The sequence below is a fragment of the Limulus polyphemus genome, unplaced genomic scaffold (assembly GCF_000517525.1).
Source record: "Limulus polyphemus unplaced genomic scaffold, Limulus_polyphemus-2.1.2 Scaffold6398, whole genome shotgun sequence".
NCBI lineage: Eukaryota > Metazoa > Arthropoda > Merostomata > Xiphosura > Limulidae > Limulus > Limulus polyphemus.
Genome location: NW_013672008.1, coordinates 12,934 through 33,343, shown reverse-complemented (window position 1 = coordinate 33,343; position 20,410 = coordinate 12,934). Strand labels below are relative to the sequence as shown.

Sequence of the window (20,410 nt, the reverse complement as noted above, 5' to 3'; positions counted from 1 at the left end):
ATCAGCTCACATTATGGACAATTATGTGCAGATAACCTTTTGCGCTAAACGTTTAACTGAAAAAAACATTAAACTAAGCAACTATACATCAGTAAAAATATTCTTTTGCACAGAGTATTCAATCAAGAAATTTGTGTGCACATAAGGATTATCTCTCTTCCCAGATTATTTGTGTGTAAGTAAGGTTTATTTCACTCCACAGATTATTCTACAAGTAAGTTATGTATACATTGACAATTATCTCTTCATAGGCTATTAAACCAAAGGATTCACGTGTAAATAAGAAATATGTATTTCTCCACAGATTATTCCTCCAAATCAACCACTTTATGGCCGAGGATACAGAGGTCTTCTCTACTTTCGGTTTTGGAGGTTCGGTAAATGGATGACTGTCTACATAGATGACCTTCTTCCCACCATTGATGGCCACCTGCTCTACTCTCGCTGTACGGATAGCCGAGAATTTTGGGTAGCCCTACTAGAAAAGGCTTACGCAAAGTAAGAATTATTTAAGTATGAATGAATGATTGACGCTTTACTTGTGTAATTTTTAAAATCAAATAAATAATTGATATGCAACGTTTCATATTTATACAATTAAAAGTTTATTAAAGCCGTCAACGGTTTCCACTTAAAAACCCTCTGCATGTTATATGTTTTGACACCTACATCATCTCCAGGAGTTGTTAACATGACAAAAAAAGGCTGTCGTTTTCAGGGATGGTGTTCTTTGTTATTATTTTTAAAAATTTTATCTCCAGGGGTTCCTTGATTCCTCTTCATCTATATTAGCTATTCAACTGTCTTAGTTAATGTCTTCAGACATAGCATTATGTGTTTTTCATAATTATAGATAATGGTTAGATTTAATATTTAATGTTCATAAGCTTTTTGGCCTCCTCAACACAGTTGTCCTTAACATCATATGCAACATTCTTTTTTTTTGTTTGGTAGGATTAAAACTCTTTTGACCTCACAAAAAAATTTTTTGCGAGTGTTTTTATTTTGTTTTGAAGACTGACCAAACTTTATTTTTGATATATCCTGTGGATTTTAGAAGTTTTGGTATATAAGGAAGTACAGACGAAGAAATTTTGCCAAGCTGCGACGATGGATAATTTCACTGTGGTTCTATGTTTTTTATTGTTAAGAATAAAACTACATCATAAGCTATCAGTACTTTGCCCACCACGGTGTCGAAACCTGGTTTGTAGCGTTATAAGCCTTCAGACTTGCAGCTGAGCCACTGGAGGGTTTTTGCAGTTGTTGACTCGCTTTGCTCTATAAGAAAAAAAAAAACTGTTATCAGCTTCCATTTCTAGAGCCTTAGTCACAAAAAAAACTGGTTAAAATTACCTCCTTTAAATTTACAGCCCCCCCCCCCAGTGGCACAGCGGTATGTCTGCTGACTTAAAATGCTAGAATCCGGGTTTCGATACTCGTGGTGGGCAGAGCACAGATAGCCCATTGTGTAGCTTTGTGCTTAATTACAAACAAAACAAAATCAAATTTACAAATAATGATCAATATTTTTGTTTATCTTCCTGTTATTATCAATCATCAAAAAAAGTATTGTCAGCTTCCAGAGTCCTGGAAACTTGTGATCTTTACTCAAACAAGGCATTTTCCGCCATCATAACCCTGAAAATTTGTGATTCATCCTCAAACATGTATGGACAGCCATTAGAGCCGTTGAAGCTAGTGATCCTTACTTAAACATGGTATTGTCAGTCACCAGAGCCCTTGAAAGTTGTGATGCTTATTTCAACAAGGCATTGTCAGTTACCAGAGTCCTGGAAATTTCTGATCCTTACTTAAACAAGGTATTGCTTGCTACCAGAGTCCTGGATACTTGCGATCTTCCCTCAAATAAGGTATTTTACCTTCCAAATACCTGGAAACTTGTGATCTGTTAGCCATCAAACAAGGTATTTTCATCCATCAGAGTCCTGGAAACTTGTGATCCTTACTCAAACAAGGTCTTGTCAGCCACCAGTCTTGGAAACTTGTGATCCCTACTTTATTGAAAATTAACTTAATTTCCTGAAAAAGTGTTTATAAAAAAAATGAATATCCGTCAAGACGTGGTGAAAAGCAGTTCAAATCTCTCATTTAAAAGAACGGATTTTTCAAATCGCAAAATCACAACACGAAAACGTTCCTAGAACTGTACTACCTTGTATACCCTGGATGCAAAACATAACGTTCTAAACAACATCAGCAATTCTTAAACAGTTTTTGAGCCAGGCCAATATTGTTTCCAGACTAGTCAAACAAAAAAAGAACGTCGTGTATGGTATTAAGTGCAATTGTGGCAAATAATAAGGTGGGGTAACCAAAACACCTTTGAGAAGTAGAGTACAAAAATCACAATCGACAACTACTTCACGTACATGTTTAGGTTTATTTCAGGTATAAGGTTTCAAGACTTTCAAGTGCTCTTCAAGAAGTAGAGTAAAATATTTTATAAATAAAATATAATTAGTATAAACTGTTTTTAAAATATACAAACCCACAGTTACAATGAAAGGAAATATAACACTAATTACACCTAAAGGATTAGGCTAAACTAACAGCAGAAAATAAAGGTAGTGTTGTGATTAAGGCAAAATAAAAACAACAAAAAATACATTTCAGTACCTGTAACAGTCATTACAACAGCAAGTAAAAACGGGAAATAAAATCAAATGTTCTTTTTTTTATATATAAATATTAACAGTGAAAGAAGGTCCTGAGAATGGTGGACACAGAGGCTTGGCAGGAATTTTGTTAAGCGACAAACAAATTACTGAGGGAACGTCAAAATTAGATAATCCTATAAGGGTGTGTTTTCTCCCATACCAAAATACCTGTTTATGCCGTTTTTATGCAGTGCTGTCAAGAATTTCTTTACAGTCTCAATTATTTCATTACGAGCATAACATTCTGTGTTCTGTTATTGGTCGTATTGTTAGAAAAACTGATGCTCGTGTGTAATTTTGTATTCTAATGTTCAAAGGATTTTGTTTTGTCCTCCCAACTTATTCTTTGCTACAATTGCACTTAACACCATATATAACAATCTATTACTGTTTGAAGAATCTGCGGACAGTTATGTTTTATTATACAAATTTTAGAAGTTTTATTGCATAAGACAGTAGAATTAAAAGAAATTTCTCCTGTTGCGATATTGTGGTTGGAGAATTTCTTTCTTTTCTTTCGAAACAGTTTACAGGGATATAAATTTTTATTTCTTACAAATCTTACGTAGGGGGTGCTGGTGGTGTAGAAATGCTTATATAGTTATAACTCAGCTGCTTATGGTATTTAACGTTTTCTACATAGTGTACATTCTTCTGATAAAGCATTCGCATTTTTTGGCTTGAAGCAGTTGCATGCTCCCAGACCCCCGTAGCATTAGCCTGAGAATTGTGTTTCTCTTCGTAGATTTACTTATTTCTATCAAAGAGCCCCTTGTCATTTGATTTAGGTATTCTACATAAAGAATAGCTCGTAAAAGTGAATTATTAGACCGAAACATTTCCTTTTTATTTGATCTCTCTCTCTCTCTGACATACACTGCTAAGTACGTTGAATAATAACATTGGCTAATTATTAAATAGCGATGTTGAGCGTCAAAAGCTGACGAAGCATTGAAAAACCAATAATCCTAATGTTCGCGCATTTCTCTTAAGTTGTTCATTACTAAAACCCTAAGTATAAAATTAATATACAGTATAATGCAATTTTTATAACAAACATTTAAAAGTTTTGATTTTAGCTTGTTTTAGTGCACTTCTTGGACATTGTTGTACAACACCTAATCCACGATATTTTTCAGTGAAGATTTTGTTTCTTTGTTTGATTCGGTGCAAATTGTGACGGGGGTCTCTACGTTAACCATCTCTAATTAATTTGGGATAGAGTATAGGAAAGGCAGCTAGTTAACACTACCTACCGCCGACTCTTGGTCTACTACTGTCAGACTGAAGAGGCAAATTTGACCGTAACTCTTATATCGCACCCATGGCACCAAAGTGCGGAGTGCGATTTATTTTGTCGTTAAAGGGACTAGAACTTCAGTTCCATAGTACAGAACGCTAACAGCTAGACAGCCCTTAAAGTGAAGAAAGACAAAACGTAACTTCCTTGAACATCTTACTTACGCTAGGGTTTTATTCACGTCAATAGAGCTAGATAATAATCTAATCAGAAACACCTTAGCTATGAAAAAAAAAAAAGGTGCGGCCAGAAAAGGACTGAACGTGAGACTTTTAGCATTGTTATGAATTTTACAGCAAATATTCATTCACTAGTTAGCCATGCCGCGTTTTTTGTTCAACTTGGGATATGATGGTGGGTAAAAGAAAATACGTGGTCTAGCTTACTAATGAATGAATATTTTCTATAAAATTGTTATCAGTGCTATAATTATAGTTAACAGTTTGGCCGCCAATTTTGATTTCATTCCTTTAACTCGGACACTCAATTATTTTTTGGCCGCACCTTTTTGTCACACCTAAGGTGTTTTTGAAGAGATGTCATGACTTTTTGTCAATACACCAATACACCACAGCAAGTAAGAAAGTCACACTCGATAGTAATGAACATTAGCTTTAGGATCAGAACCATATTATTCAGAACGGACCTAGTCTTTACAGAACTAACCGGGCTCTTTAAAATATATGGTGGCAGTTTTCCTCTTTAAAACAGTGTTAGTAACTATATATATATATATATATATAATAACGCAATGGAAGCTAGATTAACAGTTTCTTGTCATCACCCGCATGCACTGGGTAGAGCCGTATCAAGCATAAGTATTTACGTTAATTCCTGAAGCTAATATCACGTGACGCTAAACGCTGTTCAATAATAATAAGTTCATAAAATTTAGCAAATTTGTGCCTAAAAGCTGGGAATGAATAGTAACCATTCGTACATATGATTCTTTTGAAGACTTGAACAAGAAACTGCTAGTTTGTTCCTTTATATCAGCCGTCTTTAATCCGAATGAGAAAAACTAAAAACGGTCCACCTTTACTCTTAGATGAAGCTGTAGTAACAACTGCAGACCGATAGCTTAAGTGACGTTTTGCGTATGCGTGCACAAAGATTCTGTTCAAAATTGACCGGTTTTTGTTGAACAATTTTGCACATGTGACATATACTTAGACCAAACTTGACAACTAATTTTAGGTTGTAAAAATCTGTCAGATTACCAAATTAAAAATAAATCCATGAAAGTTAAGTATGTTTTTCTATGAAATAAAGTTTCCGTAATTTTCGGTGCGAATTAAAAAATAGGAAGAATTCAATCAAAATTGAAGATTTTATATCTCGTGTATATCTGAATGGATTGCTTTGAAATTTGGTATGTGAATTAAAGGTCTAATAGAGCACATCCATGGGAAATATGTGATAGTTTGATTTACTACAGTTCAAACTACAGAAAATTGAAAATTGTTAAATTATCATTCCTGTTAATAACGCACAATATGTCCTGCAGATTGTTTTGGCTACGCGACACACTTCTGTGTGTCTTGATAGGATGAATAACAATTTAGCTTTTATCCATGAAAATATTGAATTATATGTTTTATTCTGAAAATCAAATGTGTACATGATGAAAGAACATAGTTGAATAGGCTCTACCCCGAGTTTGTGTGCATTATATATATTTATTTTCAAGAGTTTTTGTTTCAGGCTACATGGCTCTTACGAGGCTCTGGAAGGAGGACAAGCCATGGATGCTCTTGTGGATTTGACTAGTGGGCTAGCTGAACGATACGATCTGGCAGATGCACCTCCTGACCTCTACCACTTTTTGTTAAAAGCTTCTAATAATGGAGCATTTATCACGTGTTCCAGAAAAGTATGTCTTCTGTCAAACATATATTTCTTTCCGAGTAGAGTCTTGTATACCTTTTTCTACTTAAGGCAACTAAATTAAAATGTGTTACAAAATTGTGAGTTTAATCATTAGTATCTTGATACGATTTTGACTTGTTATGATAATTCGTAGCTGGATTGAATAAAAATGTCACATATGCAGCCACTTGTGGTAAGATGTACGTGACAATAAGCTAGATAGAAAGTCTGGATTTACAGCTACTGCGTGACAATAAGCTAGATAGAAAGTCTGCATTTACAGCTACTACGTGACAGTATTATTGCGAATTTTAAATATAACGAGTGTACAGGAAGTAAGTAAACTGTTCTTATTTTAATTGTCGACGTTAAAACGATTTACAGCAGTTCTTCTGTGGACATTTTCAAGATGAAAGACTGACTTACAAATTATAAATTACCATATTATTATACAATCATATATTTTGTATGCATTATTGAATATGCCATAATTCTATTTATAATCAATGTTGTTTTTTCTTGTATGTTCTACAGGGTGACTGGAGAGAAGCGACAACAGCAGATCCAAATGGCCTAGTTCCTGGCCACGCGTACACCGTTTCAGGTGTTGCCAAGGTTTGAAGATTCTTGAGTTTGATCTTTAGAATAACCAAAACTATAACTTGCTGTCAGTTGTTTTTATTTTGTTATTTCATACCCATTTGTAAGAATGTTTGCAAAGAGAAAAAAAACTGTTTGTGTATTTTAAAAGAAATTTATCATGCTATATAAAGTAAATTTAGATATATATATATATTTATTACTGTCCATAGTTTTATGGATAGTAAAAGAATCGTTGTTCTGCATCTGTCTTTTTTTAATCATAGAAAAATAATTAATCTTTATTACTCTTTTATGATATTTTGACAACTAAAGTAACCATCATGAAAGTTTCTGATAGGCAATTGAACGGTGTAATGATATGTCTCTATACAGGGAGTCCTCAACAGGCGGCTCTTGAAATGTCCCGCACAGTTTAAGATATCATTATCTAACACAATTTAACACAAATATTTCTTTGTTTGATTTCATTCAAATCTTTAAGAAGGATATATGAGCTAACAATCTTTAATTATTATGTGATAGGCTAGACGGAGGGCAGCCAGTCAGCACTACCTACCGCCTCACCAATTACACTTAAAGGATTAGATTAAAATAATAGCAGAAAGTAATGCTAGTGTTGTGATTAAAGTAAAAATGAGAACAACAAAAAATACATTTCATTACCTGTAACATTTATTGCAATATCAAGTAAAAGCGTGAAATAAAATCACATGTTCTTTTTTATAAATATTCAATTAACGGTGAAAGAAGGCCCTGAGAATGTTGGACACAAAAGCTTAGCAGGAATTTTGATAAAATGCTAACAAACAACTGAAGGAATGTCAAGATTAGATAATCCTATAATGAAGTGTTCTCGACCATACCAAAAAATCGCCATTGATGTCGTTTTTATGCAGTGCTGCAATTTGTCAAAAATGTTTTCATTGTTTCATTCAAAATGGCGAGTGTACAGGAAATATGCAAACCATGACCAAATAAAACACTAGGTACTCCATGAATATATATTTGTTATAATTCCCAAGTCACTATCTGTGAACTTCATGGACAACTGATAATTTCACCTACTCATTACTGCCTTCCAGTGATTCGATGGTAAGTCTGAGGGCTTATAATGTTAGAAGTCGGGTTTCCATACCCGTGGTGGGCACAGCACATATAGCCCATTGTGTAGCTTTGTGCTTAACAAAAAAATAAAACCAACCCATTAAAATACCAACCTCATCAAATTGAAATATTATCTGCACTATGCTACTGAAAAACACTATGTAAAACGGTTAGAACCACTCTAGCCACTCTATTTTTTTACTTTTATCTCTTACATGACAAATTCACCATCTGCTGCATGTTTCAACATCAAAATTGAAATATTTTTTCAACTATTATTCATGAAAATAACACCTACACCGAATTTTCCAATAAAACTTTGCAGGTTAGTTATTACAGTTAACCTCGCATTAATTCCTCAGGTCGAGATCAAATCCTTTGTTTCTATAGCCTCATTGTCTTTTTGTTGTTTATTACTGCGCTAATTTTGTAATTGATTCATTTGTGTTAATTTTTTAAAAAAAACATTCATGAATGACTCTATGTAACATTAGTACATGTTCGTGAGACCACATACAGGTATATTTGTATACATACATTTATTGCTATATACATATGCTGCCATTACACTTTGTTAACTACTTTAGTAGTTTACACAGTTTACCTCTGGCAACTGCATGAACCACTTCAGTAATATTCAAGTTACCTGCTGAAGCTACGCTTGGTATCAATGGTAATATCATCTATGGACTGTCACATTCAACGTATTTATATATCAGACCTCATTAAATAAATAAACACTAACAAAAATCAGCCAAACTAACACTTTTTAACTAAAAGTCTATTTAACAGGCTTAAAATGTGTGCTCTTACTACTTTGCTCCAATTCACAATCAGAAGAAGCAGGATTCCTTCATAGATCAAAAATCTGGCATATTTCCCAGACAAATCAATGAAAAAATCTAATGAGTACTACGTGACACGCCCCACAGAGTTCTCACCACTCAGATAGATTATTTGAGTAATCATCTTGAAACATCAAATGACATTTCAACTCAGAAAACAAATCCAGTGGATTAGAAAGCAAGAGATGCAATGCCTTCTATTCTATTTCATGGCCTGCATTCATTATGGTGGAAATGACTACTGTTGCAATTCCCACTCAGAATCCAGGGTCAAGATATTTCATGAATGGACATGGTCTCACTGTGTGGTGAGATAATTTGTCTGTATTTCCAAGTTTTCATTTTGAGTGATGAACTATGAGAAAGTCAGATTCTTGCACATCATTATCCCACATGCTATTATCACTTCTTTTGGGATTTTTTTAAGTACACTAACTACTTTCAGCAAAACATTGGCCACCTAGATGGTGAACTTGACCATACATATAGTGTCAATAGTATTTTATGAAGATGATTACTGCGAGTAGCTATTGTTTTCATTGTACAGTGTTTGCATTCGGGAGTCGTGAACGTATGACTAGCATATAGAATTACACATCATACTCCATATGCAGTTGGTATTACATTGCTCTGATGTCATTGATACTGTCACAAGTGCCAAACAGGAGCTCATAGTCTTCTCACTTTGTCTCTGGTCAAGGCCAATCTCTCGCCACAGCTATTTTAGCCAGATCTGTCAAAACTCTTTCTCTTTCCACAACGTTACCAGGAAACTCCACCTCTCTTCACACGAATGAACTTTCCTGGTTTCAATTTCAAGCCTACTCCAGGTATGTACTATAATATCGATTTCAGATTCTTATACACAGACTCGAAAATGTAGCCAAACACCAAAACATCATCAATACAGACCAAGCATATTTCCCATTGCAGTACTTTCTGTTTAAAATCCACGAGCCACTTGAAATACGTTAATGCATTACATAGACCAAATTGTATGATGCAGAATTCATAGGTGCTCAGAAAGAAAGAAAGATACACTACTTTGTTTCAGTCCTTGGTTTCTCAACCAAATGATTACCCTACCTGGTGTGATCAAATAATGATAATAAAATGTAACTTGTATATTCTACTAGACATCACTATCTGATAGTTTGGAAAGCAAGAGTGATGACATTCTTTTAATCTGTAATCATTTGAGTATCTGACAATACTAGCTTGTAGCAAGTGGTTCGAATCTCAGTCATACCTGTGAGTGGAATGTCTTCAGTGACTTAGCTGACAACTTTAGTTCCCCATCACCTCTTCTGGTGTTTTACTCATTTGACTTGTCAAAAACAGCCCGAGAAGTACTTGAATATTTCTCCTACTCATTGGCTGAGCTTATATAATCTCAGGTTCATAGGATTCGACCAAGGTACTAAAGTTTCTTCCATGACCAATGGTCTCAGCTTATTCAAGTATGGATACACTTGCATGCACGTCATGCATTCTGAATCTCATAAGTCTCATAAGTTGGTTTATGTGTTGCAGGCATATATCATTGTCACGTCCAGTCTCCAAATTGAAAAATCTCTCTGGTTGTCTTGTTATAGCATTGTTCTTGATGGATGGCTGACTTACTTAGTTCTCTGCTCACGAATTTGTGTGTATCAGCTATAGTTGTTCTCAGCCATTCAACAGATGCCTGAGGGCAAAGTGATGCTTTAGGATTAGAAGGTTGACCATACATCTTGTCCATAGGGAGTGTTACTTCACACCCAAAACAAACATAAGCATGTTAGGCAAAGAACCTGTTGATTTCTTTTTCCATGGTATGCCAGACATGATATGGATATGCCACATGACTGTATTCTTGCAAACCAAAATGTAGCAAACAATCTGGACCCTCCACCTGTAGTGATGTTCCAGGAAAAGCATTGACTGTTCCTGTTATGGTGATACAAATATCACAGGTGGTCATGAAAAGTCATATCTAGTGGCTCAGTACCAGTCTGTTTACATTCCAGCACCTTGTGGTGCAGCTTTTGGCTCCATTATCAACAGAAGGAAAGCTTGACATTGGGGATCACTGTCAGTTAGATAATTTATAGTCAGGAGAGCCACGAAAGCTGCTGCCATTAGCTTCCTCATTTTTGGTTATGCTCAGTCCAAATTGACTAACTCAAACCACAATGCTACTGATACTGCCTCCTATAGGACACGTATGTCTCAAACACCTAAGTGATGCCTTATTGTCTCACTCAGGAGTCCCTTGATAAATTTGTCAAATAAGATGTATTTGAAATTTGCAGCCAAAATAGCAGTATATGCCTTCATATGCATTTGGTGCAGATCATTGGGAAAGGCACCCATTTTTTCAATTGGACCTCGTCTGAAACACTTAAGTCCTTCTGATTCAGACCATTAGGACAGCTTGGCCATGAATTAGTCTTAGTTGGCCTGCTACTTCTTTTGTAAGTGCTCGACAATGTCGAGCACTGGACCATCCTCACACAGTAACAGACATTGCATTGCTTGTTCCTGTGACAAGCAGTTTTAGACATGTACTTGCCAGAATCTATGAAAGAAATGATCCAAGTCCTCTTTTGTTGCTCTCTTGAATATAGGAAGGAAGGTCCCCTTGGCATTGACAATGAGTGTACATGGATCTCTCACATTTTGCCTTGCAGTTCGTCTCAGGCATGACTGTCCAGTATGATGGGTTGTTCACGAGATTTCAGGTTTCCATAGTCACACACTCAGAACCTTGGGGTTGATGCAGACCACAGCTATTCAGGAGGGCATGCTGATTCACTCACTGCTCTGTGACATTTTTTGCCTCAGCAACCCACCTCTCCTGTTTGAAAGTATTTCACTAGTTCCAATATTCATCCTCGTATAGATTAAGCACTTGCTGTGTCACTGTATGGTGATACAAATTGCTGAGGTTCACATGTGGTGCTTCTTTTCTTAGTTGTTCTGTGCTAGTGTACTCTTCCTCCATCTCATAAATAGGGAGCACATGCTGTGTCACCTAACTGTGATATAGAGTGCTGAAATGGACTTCATTTACCCATGGTGCCTCCCTTCTCAGCGGTGGAGCAGCTGGGTGCCCTTCTTCTTGGGGTGATTCTCTAGTCTACTGGGCACTGATCTTTGCATTGATGAGAGCTTTATACTTTAATTGCTGGTAAAACAACTATTGGGGGTTGGGCCCATCCATCACCAACATACATTGTTTCACTCCCAAGTGATCACGTAAAGGGCCCTGTTTCACTGGCAAACATTTGCTGAATAATTTTATAGAAACTGACTCACTAAGACTCAGAATTACTGGCTCACACAAGGCTTTCTCTTTCACCCTCCATTGCATAAACTCCACTATTGAGATTTATCCTCAGGGGAAGAACTTTGCTCCATATAGCCCTTGTTTTATAGTCTCTGTAGAGAGAGATGGTTTATTGAGGCATTTAAAGCTGGCAAAAGTCCTAGGTCCAGTAAAATTCTTCCACATGTCTGACCACCCTGCTCAATTTCTAGCCTGTCTCGGCTCTTGGCTTGTCGTTATTCAAGACATGTGGAAATACAGACTACCATCCCTAATTACGTCTCTTTTGTGTTTTCACCCTTCCCATTGGTAGTTTACACCTGCAGTAACCTACGTTCGAAACCGGTTATGAAACCAAAACTGGTTTTTCATTTTTATACTCTGTGGTATCTCTCATACAACCAGCAGATCATAGAAGTTAAGCCTACTAATAACAGGAGGTTCTCAGGTTTCGGACTTTTGGTGTATATTTCCCAGCGAGTTACAACAGATTGATCACAAAGAACAAGACTAGACACAAGTTTACATAAAATCAAATATTTGATACCACTGTCACTATGAACAATGCATTACAACACAAAACAGCTTGGGGCAAGTGATTAATGAGTGCATGTGTGGAACTGATAAGAGCGAAATGAAGACTACTGAATGAGCTCTTATCAGTTCAGTGTGTTGTTTCTCCTTGTAATTTAAACTTCACTATTGATTAAGAACAAAAGTAAACCCCCAATTTAACTAAACTGTGAAGTGACTAATAAATCTACTAAAATGGTGTTAAATAAAAATAAATTTAAGGCAACAGTTCAAGTGTTACCTCAATGTGAAAACGAACCCTCAAACTTTAAACTTTCCTCAACCCCCCGTTCACTCGGTGAAGTAAACGTTAAAGTTAAAATAACACACCACAGTGATTACTCATGTAATCATTACTTTTATACAACTATGATAAAATTAAAACGAAAGATAAATCAAGCTCGCTTCTAACAAATTGATAACTACAATAAAGAACACTTAAGTTCCATAACAGTTCACAGTTTAAAGTGAAAGTTAAGAGTGTTATATAGAAACACAAAGAAACAAATACCTGCACAGAAAGCACAGGTTCTCTGTAAAATCTAATATCAAAAATCTCGTAAGTCCCCCTAATGTATCTAAACTGTATTAAACGTTATGAGTCTCTAGTGAGTCCTATGTCAAATTTGCACCAAATAGCCCCAAACACTGCCTTAAATATGCCAATAACTCTCGTGTTTCTGATACAAGAAAGCAGTGATTGGTTCTGTTACGCCTCCGGTCGTTAGTTAATTTTCCGTAAAAATTATTTCCGAAGAAACTTTACAGATACAAGTCCTTTCTTAGATAAAACTGGTTTATTCTTCCTGAATACAACTTTGCAATACACTTAATTTCCACAGTCGCGGTATAACAAACGCTATAATTCACAACGAACGTCTCACGTGCTCGACTTAACAATATTCTCTCTCTCTGTCCGCAGTTCAATTACACAGCATTACATTGTTGCCGTCACGTCTTGACCGTCTTATATATAAAAGAATACCGAAGTCTAGTAACCTCCCGAGGATTCACGAAGCTTCGAGAATATGACATGTTACTAGCGTCACGTGACCTCTCTTATTAGATCAGGGGCAATTCCATTTGCAACTTTTATCTGATTCATGGGTAAGAATAACTCAGCTCACTAATTGAAAACATCTTTGTTATTCCTGTAAAAGACCAGATAAGTGGCTTTTAATCCTCACTTAGTCTAGTTTACCATTTAAAGAAAGTGAGGTTGGTAACTCACTTGAGTGCCTCTTTGCATCCAACAGGGGAACTATAAAAAACAACACAGTTGTGAAAATATTACTTTTTAATTGAAGGGATGGAAAACATAAAGTACATTCCTTTTACTTCAAATACTTCAAACTCACAAGAAAACTCTTTCTAACATAACATTCGCCAGATGTAACAAACATGCATCATCTGCTTAGACAGCAAAGGATGTTTTAGTTGTTGACCCCTCTAATACTTCAATGAAGTATGCCATAAAGTACTCTCTCAAGCAGAGTAGACACTATCTGCTATAGAAAACCAATAAACAGAGCAACTTTAATTAAAGAAGCCAACATTTGTGGGCGCAAAGGTAGATAACTGACCAAAACTCCTAAAATTATGCGTTTATTTAACGTTTTCTATGGATATGTATGGGACTTGTAAAAAGTATCTTTGTACGAAATTCCATAGAAGTTGGTCAAAATACGGTTGAGTAACTGTAAATAAAAACGTTAAAATTATGCTTTTTGTAGTGTCTTACCCCCCCCCCCCCATAATTACCAAAAATAAACAAGTCTACCATTTTTGTTTGTCATTGTATGGGAACTTTAGAAAAGTATCATTTTACAAAATCCCATGTAAGTTGGTCAAAATGTGGCCTAGTAACTGACCAAAAAAACCCAAAAAATATGCTTTCTTTACTGAGCTCAGATTCTCTAAAAAGACTCAAAATGGGAAAATCTAACTTTTGCCAATTTTTCATCTTTATTGCTGTAAGTATGACCACACAGGAGCCCAAAATATACATTTTTCGGTGGTTTGATCTTTAACCCCATAAAATCCTTAAAAATGCCTTTATAAAAAATGAAAAAAGATGTCTGGGCGTATTCGACCAAGGTATAACCCTATCAAGTTTCAAATCAATTTCCTGATAAATGAAGAAATGGTGTTTGGGAGAAGAAAAAAAAAATAAAACAGTGTGCCTCTCTGCAGAGATATAATAAGGCAAACTTCATTGGGTTTTTTTTATCACGTGTTTATGTTGAAATTCTCTACTAACTAGATTAATGAAATGTTTTAAAAAATCCAATATTACTAAAAGCAGGTAGAAAATATATGATGTGACTGCATACCACATTATTGAGGAGCACTGTTCCATACGTGATACATTTGTTTGTCGACACTGGCGAAGAAGTAAATACTACAACAACTCTTCAAAATCCCCTAGAGTTTGATAAAAAGGTACCCTATCCCAGAGTCAGACCCCTAAGTTATGGTAGAAGCACAGATTCCTTCCTGACAGTAAAGTAAATACGCACTTGAAGTTGTTACATGAACAATTATTTGGTTAACATTTATGTTTGTTTTGAATGTCGTGCAAAGATACACGAGGGCTATCTGCGCTAGCCGTCCCTAATTTAGCAGTGTAAGACTAGAGGGAAGGTAGCTAGTCATCACCACCCACCGCCAACTCTTTGGCTACTCTTTTTACCAACGAAAGTGGGATTGACCGTCACATTATAACGCCCCCACAGCTGAAAGGGCGAGCATGTTTGGACGGACGGGGATTCGAACCCGCGACCCTCAGATTGCGAGTCGAGCCCCATAACCACCTGGCCTAACATTTATGAAATTCATTAAATAAGAGTTTAAATACTTTTTGAAATTTTTATAATAAAATTTGTTTGTTTGTTTGTAATTAAGCACAAAGCTACACAATGGGCTATCTGTGCTCTGCCCACCACGGGTATCGAAACCCGGATTCTAGCGTTGTAAGTCCGCAGACATCCCGCTGTGTTATAATAAAATTAGTACTAAGGAAAATAACAGTATAAACTACCGAAAGGTTTATAATTAATCGCTTTAGATTTTCACCTCGATTGAATTTTTCGCGTGAATGTGTTATGATATATAACACAAAGAATGATGCATAGCCGCAGGAAGCAATTTTGGAGAGGTCAGGCCATTTACACGGGTAAACAATTTGATCCACGATGTGTGCAAAACATGCTAGTTTTAAAGGGGTCTTGGAGCATAACTCCAAAAAAAAATTTGCAAATTTAGTGTTATGAGATTGAACCTTTATATGTTTTAACTACAAGTGTTGCATATACACAACTTAATGTATTGAATTGAAAGAAGCAAGTTTAATACATAAGTTGTAGCTATACATGCCATGAAAAAGTGGTCAGGTCGTGGCCTAACTAGCCTTATCGTTTCCTACGACCCTGTGATTCATATACAGTATTGGCCAAAATGTTTGCATATTTTGTAAGTAATAAGATCATTTTTACTAAGATGGAATAGAAATGCGCTTAGCACTATGAAACTGAGAAATGTATGTTATATTAAACATCTACATATGTAATTTGTATAATGAGACAGATTCTATGGATATCATGAACATAAAACAATTTTATCAGAAATCTTTAGAAAGATGTATAATTCGGCATTTTACCTATCACAAAAAAACCTTACCAACACATATATAATGACAAATTATTGTAAATAGCGTCTGTAATCTTATATCAGTTCATATTAAACATTTAGTATTTGGTTGTTCCTCCTTGTACTCTAATAACGTCTTCAAGACAATGTGACACGCTGTCGATGAGGTTATTGATGTAAGCCACCGTGATTTCATCCCAACTCGTCACTAGAAGGCACTGCAACTCAGTTAAAGTAGTTGGTTTAGAGTCGTGATTAGCAATTTTCTGGCTCAATTCTGCTCAACAGTTCTCAATGAGATCACAATATGGAGACTTTGCTGGCCATAGCAGTCTTGTAACGCCCTCCTGGTCGAGATAATCCTGTACAATATATACACTGTGAGTAGTGGAATTGTCATTCTGGAACACAAAGTTATTGCCAAACCTTGCTCTAGCATATGGCAGAAATATCTTCTCCATGTCATGCCTATAGGAAGCACCATTGACATTTCCCTGGAGGAAATGAAAAGCAGTGTTTCCATAATGATGAATAACTGCCCAAATCTATATATGCTGCACCACCTCCTATGTGTTCCCTGTGGGAAAGACATTTTTCTTTCATCTGTTCTCCAGGTAAACTACGAACACGAATCTTACCATCAGCCTTAAGAAGCCTGAAACAGGATTTATCTGAAAAGGTGACATGTTGCTAGTGTCCTAACTATAAGTTAGCATACTGTCTTGCCAAAGTAACACAGTGATGGCAGTGACTTCTGGTTAATATTGGTTTGCAGATAGCCCTTCTTGTAAAATAACCTTGTTTGGTCAGTCTCCTATTCACTGTTCTTGTGGATACCCTGGAATGAATTTATTCATGCCATTCTTGTTGTAAGGTGTTGAAAGAAGTCTTTCGACCTTGAGGTGTTAACCTGATCAAAACACGTTCATCTCGGGCAGTAGTTTTCGGCATCTACCAGTAACTTTCCTGGAATAATGTTTCCTGTAGTCCCGATGACATTTCAGGATTCTGGATACAGTACACTGGGGAAACCCTATTGTTCTGGCAATGTCCGTTTGCTTCCTACCATTTCTGGACAGTCGAACAATTTGACGCCCTATAACTTCCGACACGTGACGAGGCGTGACTCTACACCAAGAACAGAGAAATTATCTGAACAAAGCGTTGATCTGTTTCGAAAAACGATTATGCCAAAAACCACATCCTTTTATACAAAACAAGTGTGTTTGTGTATTTTGACGAACGAATACTCAAAATAACTTATACATACTAGAATAACAACTCGTACATGTTTATGTGATCATACGCTACCCTCTCTGTTACAGCTCGGGCATTTACTCAATAATTATTTCATGCATGTAGGCAATAACATCAATATCAATCAGTATGCAAACATTTTGGCTAAGAGGGTAGTTAGAATCTGACATCAACTTGGATGTGGGAGCAAACAACATGGAAACGTGTTATATATATATATATATATAACTTGTAAAACAATTGATGGTTTACGTAAAATAGGAAGTGAGATACAGGGATGGGAACTGATAAAGTCCATGTAACTTGTTATAATCTGATCAAGATTTGTATTATTATGTTCATTTTCTATGTGTGTATATTTTTGGGCTAGGGCGATACATTAGTTGTACATATAAAATATATTTACCATTTATTTAGCGATATACTGTTAATCAGATATAATTTTCTTAACGCATGTAAGGACTGCCTGAAAAGTAAATTTTGCATGAATATATTTTCAGAGTTAGAATCGCTAATTTTTAAGCTAGCGTGGAAGAATTTTACGACTTCAAAGAATGTACTGAATTCTTATCTGTGAAACGTATTCCAAAATCCACTATTAATGTTATTCACAGAAGTTTTGAAAACATACTTGTGGTGTTTGTTATTTCTACATCTAACAGGCTTTCCAGCAAGGATCTGTCACTTACTGCTTATTTTATCAATGACAAAAAATAAAGTTAGAGGTTTTCTCTGTGTTTTAACAAAAATAATTTTGTTTGGACAGATTCTGTTAACCTCTGGAGACGATGCTTTGTTGGTGAGAATTAGGAATCCTTGGGGAAACAGCATTGAGTGGACGGGAAAATGGAATGACAAGTAAGTTCAAACAAGTACAATCTAGAGTCAATAGTTCAAGTCTCATTGCTACAAAATCTCGATCCGCACTTTGTGCGTTATAAGAGTAACGGTCAATTCCCACTATTTGATTAGAATAGCCTAAAAGATGACAGTAGGTGCTGTTGACTAGCTGCCTTCCCTCTAGCCTATCAGTTCAAAATTAAGGATGACTAGCATATATCCGAAAGAAATAAACAAAATCATGCTTAACATATCTCTACAATTGTATAGATGCGTGTGTTCTAAAGTTTAAAAAAATTCAAAAATGCACGTGAATGAAATTTTGAAAAACCAAGGTTCAACTATTCTGCATACCAAATCGTTTTAGTTACATTATGAACTTCATCTTTTGTGTTTTTAGAGGTGTATATGGACCTTCTCATCCGTGTTTAAAGAAAGAGAGGAGGTATAAGCATATCTTCTACGTTTAAAAGCCTAATGCCCTGTAGCTCATATGTTAGAGCAGTTAGTCATTACTGAAGTAGCAGATGAAGAGCCAAGCTTTCTTAAAAAATATTTTATAAGATGAAAGTAAATATATAATACTGCTGCACAATATAGATGTCGAAGTTAACTCTGTAAAAGAAAAGAAAAAATTCCGAGTCATTGTTGTTGATGTAAAAAGATTACTAGATGTGCTATACAGAAATGTTCTAATACACGGCACTAAACGATTTATAAGGCTTATATGCAAAGAAAATGATAAGAATATAAGTGCAGAAATTACTAGCGAGGCAGTTTGAAACTGACAGGTTTTATTTTTATCTAACTTAAAAATTGGATATATATTTATATAAGTGTGTTCAATAATACATTTAGAATACTTTTTGCACTCATGATGTAAATTGGAGCTTACAGGAGCAATCGACTCAGACCAAAGTTACATACCACGCGGTGATCATTCAAGAGAGCTTATGCTCACCGCAAGGGTGTGTGTGAGCCATATATATTCAAGTGAAGTGGTGGTGGTGCTGGGATTTGTACAAGTTAGAACGAACTAGTAATTTTGAATAAACAGAATGATCCCTGATATACGACTGTGGAATACTAACTAAAGTTTGATATAATCAGAATTGTTTCTGTTCGTTGTGTAGTCGTCCTATACTAATCTATTAACAGCCACAGAGTCACTGCTGTAACTAAGTGGCTAAGTTTATTATTTTGTAAGCATTTCCTTTGAACCTGGCCAGGCATGGCCAGGTGGATAAGACGCTCGACTCGCAGTCTGAGGGTCGCGGGTTCGAATTCTCTTCCCACCAAACATGCTCGCCCTTTCAGGTGTGGGGGCGTTATAATGTGACGGTCAATCCCACTATTCGTTGGTAAAAGAATAGCCTAAGAGTTGGCTTACACTGCTAAATTAGGGACGGCTAGCGCAGATAACCCTCGTGTAGCTTTGTGGGAAATTCAAAAACAAACAAATCCTTTGAACCTCCTGTACTGTTGTACCCAACACTTATCTGTAAACCAAGTGTACCTTGGAATACCACACTATTATTCGTTTAAAACGTGTTTTAATGAATATTCTCTTTTATTATTCTCAGTTTTCAGCAATGCATATTGAAAAGTAAGTTTTCTAACAGAATAAGTTAAGAAATGAACATTAAGCAAAATACTTCTACTTTCAGGAAATATCTATCTATATTTTACCATTGAGAATATGTTTTGAAGAAATCATTTAGATCAGGGCTATGATTTGAGACCGTTTTAATTAAGTAATTTCCAAGATCTTTGTTTGAAGTCACATTTGAAGTATATCTATTTACAGTTAACAATTTTAAATAGCTTGTAAGAATTTGATTCACGTATAAGCATAAAAATATGCATGTTGTTCATGTTATTATGCTTAGGAAATTACTGAATTTAGAAAGATCTAATAACTTTTTCTTTTCTCCGCTAAAAACGAAGGATGTATTATGAGACTATACACAGCGTGGTCACAAGTGAATAGACACCACCTTTCAGAAAAAATGAAATTTTTCAGTCATATTCACATGAATTGATATATTTATAATTTAATTAATATATAGTAGATCTTCCTCTCTCTTCGTGGAGTTCGTTGATCCTTCGGGTCATCGTGAGAATCATCTCATCAATTTTAGATTGTGGGATTTTCGCCCACTCATGCTTCAAAACTTGGCGTAGATCGCTTTTCGAAGTTGATTTTTTGTTGTTGTTGTTTCTTGACTTGTCGGTCGAGTATGGCCCAGAGGTTTTCGATAGGGTTCATGTCAGGAGACTGGCTCGGCCAGGGCAACTTCTGGATACCATTTTCTTCCTGCCACTTTTGGGTGTTTCTAGCAGTGTGACACGGTGTTCCATCTTCCTGGAACAACGTTAT

The 20,410-nt window shown here is 35.8% G+C and overlaps 1 protein-coding gene across 1 annotated transcript in view; it reads left to right on the top strand.

The window, feature by feature from the left end:
* Window positions 1-20,410, top strand: part of LOC106473682 (calpain-A-like) — a 43,471-nt gene that overhangs the window by 12,726 nt on the left and 10,335 nt on the right. The window contains exons 4-7 of the mRNA XM_013934362.2: window positions 305-498; window positions 5,686-5,854; window positions 6,385-6,465; window positions 17,957-18,048. Coding sequence (XP_013789816.2) covers window positions 305-498; window positions 5,686-5,854; window positions 6,385-6,465; window positions 17,957-18,048 — 536 coding nt within the window. The remainder of the gene's footprint in view (window positions 1-304; window positions 499-5,685; window positions 5,855-6,384; window positions 6,466-17,956; window positions 18,049-20,410) is intronic.